A 9,806-nucleotide genomic window follows, 5' to 3' on the forward strand; every position below is an offset into this window, starting at 1 on the left:
TCGACAAAGACATCAATATTTAATAACAGAAACAGCTCGGTCATGTTTGTCCCATTATAACAGCAAACTTTGTGACTCTGTTTCGTATTAATCGTACATCAAAGCTTCTTCTAAACAGAAGTCGACAAACGAAGATCAACCCAATACAGTATTTTGTTCAACAGACAGTCAGTAAAAAACACTAGAGTCAGTATAAAACACTAGAGTCAGTATAAAACACTCGAGTCAGCGTAATTCTTACAATACTGGACTAGATGCTTCCGTGACACCTCGTCGGATTCTTCGTCCTGTATCAAAGGTAATTTCAAATCTTCTGCTAATATTTATCCAGATGCCATTTCTTTCGTTGTCTAAGAAAACGTCAAACGTTGCTAATTACGTTAAGTGTATAATCTATCAAAGAATCATATCTTTGCGGTTAATTGAACACCAGCGCCCGTATTCATAAAACCGTTTTGATGGTCAAACTCAGATTATGTGCCAAAGCCCAATTTCTTGTTCCAGGTATGAAGTAAAACAAACACATTATTTTGAATGCTTCGGAAGAATGTTGACGAAACAAGGTCAAATATCGTTATCATCAAAGTCCATATGTGACATTTAGACCGTGTCGCGAGATTTTAGCAAGTTCTAAAACTACCGAATTAAGCAGAGAATACATGCTTGAGCATGAGAACGGTTTCATGAAAACGCCTCTGATCGGTTATTTTGTCTATGCCGTTTCTGTTTGTATATTATAACGATATCTGTGTACAATGTTAATCTTTTGAACGATTTACTCTAAATGGTACATAACAAACTTTATACTGTTACAATTTTGACAGATGGAAACGATGTCTGCCTGGTTTCTGCTTCTGATCTGCATTGGACACTTTGCCGTGTATGAAGGGAAAGCTGAATTACTCGAATACGTAAGATTTAACAGAGAGTCTTATAAATTGAATTGCATGTAGCGTCTTTCATCCAGTGAGAATAACTTAAGGATTTCTTTTAAAGCCCGTTATCATTTGGAGCGTTATCATTTTCATATTTACACATAAATCTACAATTTGACATTGGTTATCGTTTTCGTTGGATTTTGTTTTAAAAATAGCACAATGTGAAATGAATGCGTACTTAGTGATCAATACAAATACAAGTACAAGAACATTTTAAAAAATACGATATAATTGTTTAAGCAATGTATTTGAGAGAGAGTACGTATATCGTCGTCGTTTTATTACGTATATTCTGTCATGAACAACTATTTATCTGTGGATACATGTGTTTGTTTAATTCAGGGAGCAGTATCCGTGCCATGTAGCTTGGAGGCATATGATGCTGACGGAGATGGTCTGGTAACTGAAACGGAAGTTGAAGCCTTCTTTTTAGGAACTAACTCGGAGGATGTTGCCGAAAATTGGAGAGAAGCCTTCTTCGAACAATTTGATTTAAATCGTTAGTACAATTTTTTTGTTTATGTACACATTCTTTTTTCATCAATTACTGTATTGTATCAACAGAAAGCGCGTGATCAGAAGTACCTTCGCTCCTCAAACGTTTGAAATAGTTACCAGTAAAAATCATTTCTGACATAAGAGTATATTTATGCAATCGACATGCCTCTTTCACTCAATATTCACAAACAATAGATACACAGTCATGCTTGTATAAACGTTGTCGTGTATTTTAATTATTTCAAACCGAATTGATTAATCCACATTAGCGTATGTTTCCTCTAAATAGAGAAGTTTGTATATAATTATCAACATAGATTATACTGTGATTACCCTTTACACATTAAAGGACTTAAATACCCCAAATCTATCACATCTACAACTTTACCAAATGGATAAGATGATGATGATGATGATGATGATGATGATGATGATGATGATGATGATGATGATGATGATGATGATGGAGACGATGATCATCATCATCATCATCGTCGTCATCATCATGTTTAATTAATTAATTAACGTTATTTATAATAAAATAGTATGCTCTTTATGTGTGGATTCCCGTCCTCGCCACCAGTCCTAGTTTTCCATTTTTTTATTACCTACCCGTTGTTCTTTTGCAGTTGCTATGTTGATATACGGCTATTTGTTAACATTTGTTGATAACGTTTGGTCAGTAGCTCTATACCTGATATCCTCCATTCAGTTGTACTATCAACGCCTTAATTCGTTGAATTTACTACATTCATCAGTCATTCAGTTCTAGTCTCCACTAGAACCTTTCTCCATGTAAAGAGTTATAAACGCTAGTTATTCCTTGTCTCAATGTTATTTATTTACGTGTGGATATGCTCGGTATAATTTCTTCAGTGAAAAAAAACCGCAAGTGTTCCTACACAATAAAAGTTTTTCTTCTTTCACAGCATACAACAATCAATAATAAAATGCCAATGTAACGTCAATATGACAAGGTTACAAGGGTTTTTGAATACCTTTACTAATCGTTAATTAACTAATTCATGAGTTGTTATCAGTTATGCATAAACTTTTACAGACGAGCGAATTGAGCCTGAAACATGTTGTTGAATACCTTAACTAATAATTAATTAACTAATTAATAAATTGTTATCAATTATGCATAAATTTCCACAGACGAGCGAATGGAGTAAGACCATCATTAAGCATAATTGTTGCACAGAAACAAATTACCCAAGAAGAATATATAAGTGTAATAAGTTATCAATAAATATGCACGGATCATATTGACGAGCAAAATTAGTCTTAAACCTTTTAATATGTATCTGCACACTACATTGTGTTGAAATAGGACCATTATTAGCGCACTTATTGCACGGAAACAAATATACCAATGAGAATGTACAAGTGGAATTAATTTTGCGTTAATATACTTTTTGTTGGAATCAGACCATTATTAGCGTAATGTTTGGACGGAACAGAAAACGTGACAGACGGACGTTTTAATTGATATTGAACAATGATATACCTCTTCCGAGTTATATTTCACTGACGGAAGAGTACGTTGGGATTCTTTTGTGTCGTTTCCTTAACTTTTAAAGTACATGAGTAAATGTGATGAACAAGATTGCACTATTTCTAAGCTTTATGACTGTATCAGTAATGTGATTATTTTGTATCTTTCATTTATGTATCTATGCATTCATTATTTTTGCTGGAAAGATGACCACCTTATTCAAGTGGAGGAATTCTATGTCGATGAAGCGTATCAAGAAGACTGCATGTTGAGTACGTACAAAGAAATATTTTTTCCAGTTGTATATTTGAAAATATATTTGACGTTAACAGAATGGATAATACTTGTAGTTTTTCTGATGTGATTAGGAATTTGAGATGAACTTTCCCCCAATATATCCCCGTTGTAGATAAATGGACGGTACCGTTCTGTAGGCGTTCTATAGATCCCTGTCCCATTGAACTGTTGTTTTTCTAATATGCAGTTGCCTCCCATTAACTTCCGCTTGTATATACCCGTAAAACAGTTTAATTTTCAGAAATGATTTATCAAATATAATAGTCATGCCGGAAAAACAGTTTCGAACACTTAGTTATAGTTTTGGCAGTGGTACAGGGATCCCTAATATACATGTGCACCGTAACACATGATATCCCTATGTAAAACTGAAACGGCCCTTTTTAGTCCGTTTTGGAATACTGAAAATCATTTGGAAATAATCCTTCGACTAAAAGCAGCCAAAATGTTGCGATTCTGAGACAAACAAACGTGTTTGGGAAGGGAGGAACATGATCATTTGTAATCAAACATCATATATACATATTGCTAATTCAATAACATTTGCATTGGTAACACTGTAAACCATGTATTTTGGAAACGAAAGTGTTATGAAGCATAGTATCAAATTACACTACTCATACAAATGTGCCTTAAGTACCAGAAGTGCAATTTTCCCATATATTTACCCTCAATATTTGTTATTAATTAATTAATTAAATAAATCTCCATAGTGATACCAGGTACATATGTAACATAATGGCATACTATATTTTCGTAAATGAACAACAACAATTGGTAGATATACTTTCCGTGAAATTTTATTCCAAATATATTTTCTTCGTCAAGAATTACAACTGCGATGAGAATATTCATAGTACCTTTATTTTTAAATTTTCTATATTTTCATTCTTATTTCAGACGTCATGATGGAGGGATAAAGAGCAGGCAAAGATCAAACGGAACAGCATACGCATTGTTTCCAACTCGCCAGTCTTGTTTATTAATTACACGTTACTGTTAAATGAAATCAATAAAGAAATGACATCCAGATATATTACATTTCTAATGTGTATCAATATCGACTGGTTTCAATATCATCATTAGCCCGAGTTCCCTCTGGGGTGGTAGTGTGTAGGTTCATACTTGAGTTTATCTCGATGACGTCACACCATTTGCAACGCCTCAATGCTGCTAAGAGCAGTATTTCTATTCTGGTAATCTTATTATCGGCCCATATTGTTTAATGATATCAAACAGCATAATCTAACAGTTAACGACTTTTAAAGAGTACATTATATGGACCCGACAGGAAGATATTAACAGCGATAAATTAATTCATTCACATTATTACATCTTTACGTAGGCCTAATTAATATATCTTGCAAAATATATCAGATATCTTCCATATGTTTCATACAATTTCACATTATATATACGCAACATCATATACAGTTTTATGAAAACCAGTAATCTTAGGTTTGCTTACAAGACAAAACCTCTTACATCCCCCTCAGCCTTTGAGAAGTTTGGGCCAACCAAACTACCTTTACCGGAAGGTTTACAACACATCCCGTGCGTAACCTTTCAACAACATTTGAAAACAATTTTAAACCTATTTATCGTTTTTCTCTATAATATGCTTTCAGTAATTATCTTGAAAATTAAAAGATAGTTTACCTTGTAAATTGCATCTTCTTTAAATAAAGAATGCACTAAATGCACTCACATAGCTCTGGTACTAATCACTCAGCATGTTGTGGAGCAAGGCAAGTGCTTTATTGATGAACCCCATGTGCAGACTCGGGGGAAACACCTGCTGTATCATGCTGCATGTCGTAAGAGGCGCCTAATGGTGAGAGCCCTGCAGACACGGGGGTTAAGACGAATATGTAGTTGCTTAAATCTCAAACAACTGACAAACAAACAATAGCACATGTGTTGTTGGGCACATCCGGTAAGCTTAACAAGGAAACGTCGATATGCAAGTAAGTATGATTACATATATATATTACTGTTACGTTCGAGATCCTTATATATTATGCAGGATATGCTACATACACTATCACTGAGCTAGCCGATCGCAGATCGTCAGTTTCTTATCAATTATATATCACTTTTTATGGTGTGTTTGCTCCGTGTTAAACTGTCAGCTAAGTGTCAGATCTGCATTTTCTCATGTGGTTTCAGGTATTTGTTTGGGGTCCGAAAATGTCCTCGTTTTATCGACAACAAGACTATTTGTGAACTAAATTATTTTTGATGTTTGATTCATATCTCTCCATGTACATGTGTCATTATTTGTTGTATTGACATTTTAATGTATCTATTATCGACAAAAAACATGTGTTACGTATTGTGTCCCCCCTGCCAGAAGCCCCCGGAAATGTAACCGAGTATAAAAGACCCTGCGGTACTGTATGGAGACTCATACATCTGTAGCATTTCTAAGTAGACATGGGAAAAAGAAAAAGACGAGTTTCAAAGTTTAATGCAGTAACTGGACAGCATTCTGCACGTAGCAAACTGCGACAGAGGAAGTTAGCAAAAACGTTAGCAGAATTTAAGAAGTAGGACAAGGAGAAAAGGTGCAATCCATACCGGGTATTAAGGCGATATAATATCATAAATGGCTAGTCTTCAATGACAAGAATAAAGGAGAGGAAATCTCAACTGAGAGCCCGGAAGTTGAGGCAAGATGGACTGAAGGTAACTTTTACTCCAGATGCTAGTAAAACACTTGATAGGAGTCGATAGTTCAACCTTGACAATTTTCAGAAACATATGTCTGATATACCAAGCCATGTTGTGACGTGTGCAGCAGCAAAAGAGGTGTCAATGTCAGTGAATTATGTAGAACAGTACCATAATGGCCTTGCCAGTGATTTAAAGATGTGCTGTCCAGGTTGTGGAAAGGAATTTGTTCTCAAAACGAGCAAGCAGATTCCTAACTCAACTCTGCAAGAAACTAATTCGAGAGCGGTTTAGGGCTCAATGGTGACAAGTGGTGGACTGGCAATTGGGCTCCCTGGACTCCAACAATCTTCATACTCATAGATTGAGCAAAAGATTGGGGATCTTTAGCACAACGTCCTTGAGAAAAACATGCAGTAAGTTGTAGCTGAAGGGCGTCGTTTAGCTGTGGAAAGACTTTCATGACGGTATCCCAGCAATAACCGTATTGTGTGATGGTGGATGATCAAAGCGTTCTCACAAGCAAACATAGTAGGTTTTATTATTGGAGCAGAGACGAGAAATTTGCTTCAAAAAAGGGTTAGAAACAAACACTGTTATGTCTGCTCAACAGCTGAAATCCAGGCATTGTGAACCAAAACCACACATGTGCTTCCGGAATTGGACTGACACTAGTCAGGCAATGGGAGCAGACACGATAGTAGAGGGTTTTCAGAAGGGGTAATCAACGCACTGTCTGCGCTACCTGCGCCTAATTGCTGATGGGGATAGCTCTGTGTTTGCCAGGATCCAGCAGCAAGTGCCGGTATGGAGATTTAAAGTCACAAAAATGGAATGGGCTAACCATAGTCGCAAGTGTCTGTGTACGAATCTAGAAAAACTGGTGGAGAGTAAAACTCAGTTAAAGGTCAGGGAAAACTTACCAAGATGGTTCGTATTCGTCTAACTAAGGGCGTACGATGTGCAATTCGTATGAGGTCACAGGAGAAAGACAAGAAGGCGGTTGCACGAAAACCTGAGCACGATATCCGTAATTCAGTGCATCATGTTTTGGGTAACCATGACAACTGCAGTGATTTTTGTACCAAGAAGCCGGAACAATCATCAGAGTGTGTTTCAAATGGCGTTGGTGGTCTGGACACTGCTGATACCATTCCTGATGTTTTGGCCGACCAGAAGCAAGCACGGAAACAAGCGATATGTGAAGAATGGCTTAGGGAATCACGTTTTCGAACCAAGGTGACCGGGACAATAGACCCTTAAAGATTGTTAAATAAATAATTATAAATTGGGAAACACAAACACACTTCATGAAAAAAATGCTTTGAAATATAATCAAATTCAAATGCTGATTTGGAAAGCACAACTACATGCTGTAGCAACAAAGCCAAGCAGATTTAAAGACAATCTTTGAAGATAAAATAAAGGGTGATAACTCTTTTAGAGATTGTTTGAAATTCTATTCGGAAATCAAAACTACATTTAAACATAATGAATCCTACAAGGGTTTAAGAGGATAGAGCCAAAATTGAAGGAAATTTTATTTTTTATTTCAGTTTTGGGCCTCCATACTTTCTGCTTCATTGACTAAATGAACTACTTTCTAGCAAAAAATGGCTGCCAATTTGGGCTTAACAACCATCAGGAAATTGTGCCAGTATTTCATTGTAAATGGATTTTAAGTGAATTCTTTTGTAGGTTTTCATAGACTATGCATTAAAGAAATTAAATATGATTTTTGTGGAATTTTAGGACTTAGCTTGTGTGAGGTAGGGATGCAACCATCCAATAAATTTGTAAATTTAAATATGTTTTCAGTCATTTTGTTTTAATTATTTTTACCTATATATGATCATTATGTTCTAATGAACATTTTGGTATATGATAGGGGTATTTTTGTTGTTGATAAAGTGAAATATTACACTGAGTTGTATATGCAAGTGGATATGCCATATGACTTGTATCTCCACCTTAAGATCTTGCAGCGGGTAATGATAATTTATTTTTGAATTTTTAAACTTTTATGACAATAGTGAAAATATTGTAATAGTAAAAAAATGTTCATTTTTGAAATTTTATTATGATAACTCTATTTTAATCTCGATTTTCATCACTACTCCTCATGATTTTGTAATCAATTGTTTTTGTGGAGACAAGAATTATTTGGTTAGTCATCATACGACTTGAATTAAACAAGAGGCCCAGAGGACCTGTATCGCTCACCTGAATATGTTTAAAATAGTTGGTATGAAGTAAAGATATAGCACTCCATGGTAGGTGCTGTAAATACATATGAAATTTCAGAAAGAGCCATCCAGTACTTGAGATATAGCGAGAACAAACTTCAAACAGAGCCCCAACCCTATGTTCCTAGGGGGGTCATACCCACCGTTTATACAAAATTGAGTCCCCTTGGCCGAAGGATGCTCCAGACTAAATAAGGATAAAATCCCTTAATACCGATGGTCGAAGAAGGATTTTAAAGGTTTAACCTCTATTTCTCCTATTGGGCCTCGCCCTTCTGCCCCCTGGGAGACCACACCCACTGCTTATACAAAATTGAGTCCCTTTGGTCCAAGAATGCTCCAGACTAAATTAGGATAAAATCCCTTAATCCCTATGGTAGAAGAAGGATTTTAAAGGTTTTACCTCTATTTCCCCTATTGGGCTCTACCCCTCATGTCCCAGGGGGGCCACATCCACCGTTTAATCAAAATATTTTCTCCTTCCCCTAAGGATGCTTCTGACCAAATATGGAACAAATCCTTTCATTCCTACAGATGAAGGATTTTAGAGACTTCGCTATAATTCCCCTATTGGGCCCCGGCCCTCCGTCCCAGACCCAACATTTATACAAAATTGAGTCCCCTTGGCTTAAGGATACTACAGATCAAATTTAGTCCAAATCTACTTGGCCGTTCAGGACAAGTAGCGTTTAAAGGAAAAGTTGACGGACGGACGGACGACGGACGCTGCGCCATGGCATAAGCTCACTTGCCCTTCGGGCAGTTGGGCTAAAAACACAGATGATTTAACATTTAATCAAAATGCTAAGTTGATATTTATTTTTGTAAAATTTCACAGACAGTTATATCGGCAGGCTATCTGTACTTGGGACTTACTAAGTATTAAAAATTTAATATTTTTTTGCATGGTATGATGAAGATGAGGAAGGAGTAAATATCCTTTGTTGATCAGTTAGTTTAAACTTTGTTTTATTCACATAACATATGTAATACATAATACAAATATGATTATACATAAATGAATTGGAGACAGAAACAAGTGTTAATACACTTATATAAATCTGTTACCTTTCTTCATAACCAACATTATCATCTATAGCTAAGGGATAGTGACGTGAATAAATTACAGGTTAGAAGAGAGTTGGGGAAATGCAGTGTAAAATATGGTACATGTACAAAATACGTTATATTCATAAAATCAGTGTATTGTGGTCAAGAAATATCCGTCTGTTGCGTCATCGTTAATACACCCTATGATTGATTTTCACACTGTTTCAAGAAAGGTAGTATATGCATATAAGTAAGATCTAAATAAACAAGCTGCATTATAATGCTGATACAAAATATACTCTATGATAATCATAATCATGTGGATGTTTTTGCAGATAGTCGTTGTGATAGACTGTTCACATTTCATACCCTATTGCTGATCAATTGTTCGTCACATTCCGTGCCTTAATATGTCATTCTCATGTTCTTTCTTGTCCTCCTGGTATGTCCGTTTCCACTAGACTGTTTGCATCGGGAAAGACCATCCACATGACTTACTTAAAGTTGATAAGTTAATTCTATATCACGTTTTATTATGTTGATATGAGGTTGATTCCTTCGGCTGTTAACTATACTTGTATCATCAACAACTATATATTAATTGAC

At 35.7% G+C, this 9,806-nt stretch overlaps 1 protein-coding gene across 1 annotated transcript; it reads left to right on the forward strand.

Annotated features, from left to right (window-relative positions):
* The first annotated feature begins 225 nt into the window (after positions 1–225).
* Positions 226–4,256, forward strand: LOC110452874. Its single transcript, XM_021501595.1, has 5 exons — positions 226–298; positions 825–911; positions 1,281–1,437; positions 3,141–3,206; positions 4,132–4,256. The coding sequence occupies exons 2-5, from the start codon at positions 825–827 to the stop codon at positions 4,149–4,151; spliced, it is 330 nt and encodes a 109-aa protein (XP_021357270.1). The 5' UTR covers positions 226–298; the 3' UTR covers positions 4,152–4,256.
* The last annotated feature ends 5,550 nt before the right edge of the window (positions 4,257–9,806 follow it).

The sequence above is a fragment of the Mizuhopecten yessoensis genome, unplaced genomic scaffold, assembly GCF_002113885.1.
Source record: "Mizuhopecten yessoensis strain PY_sf001 unplaced genomic scaffold, ASM211388v2 scaffold6955, whole genome shotgun sequence".
NCBI lineage: Eukaryota > Metazoa > Mollusca > Bivalvia > Pectinida > Pectinidae > Mizuhopecten > Mizuhopecten yessoensis.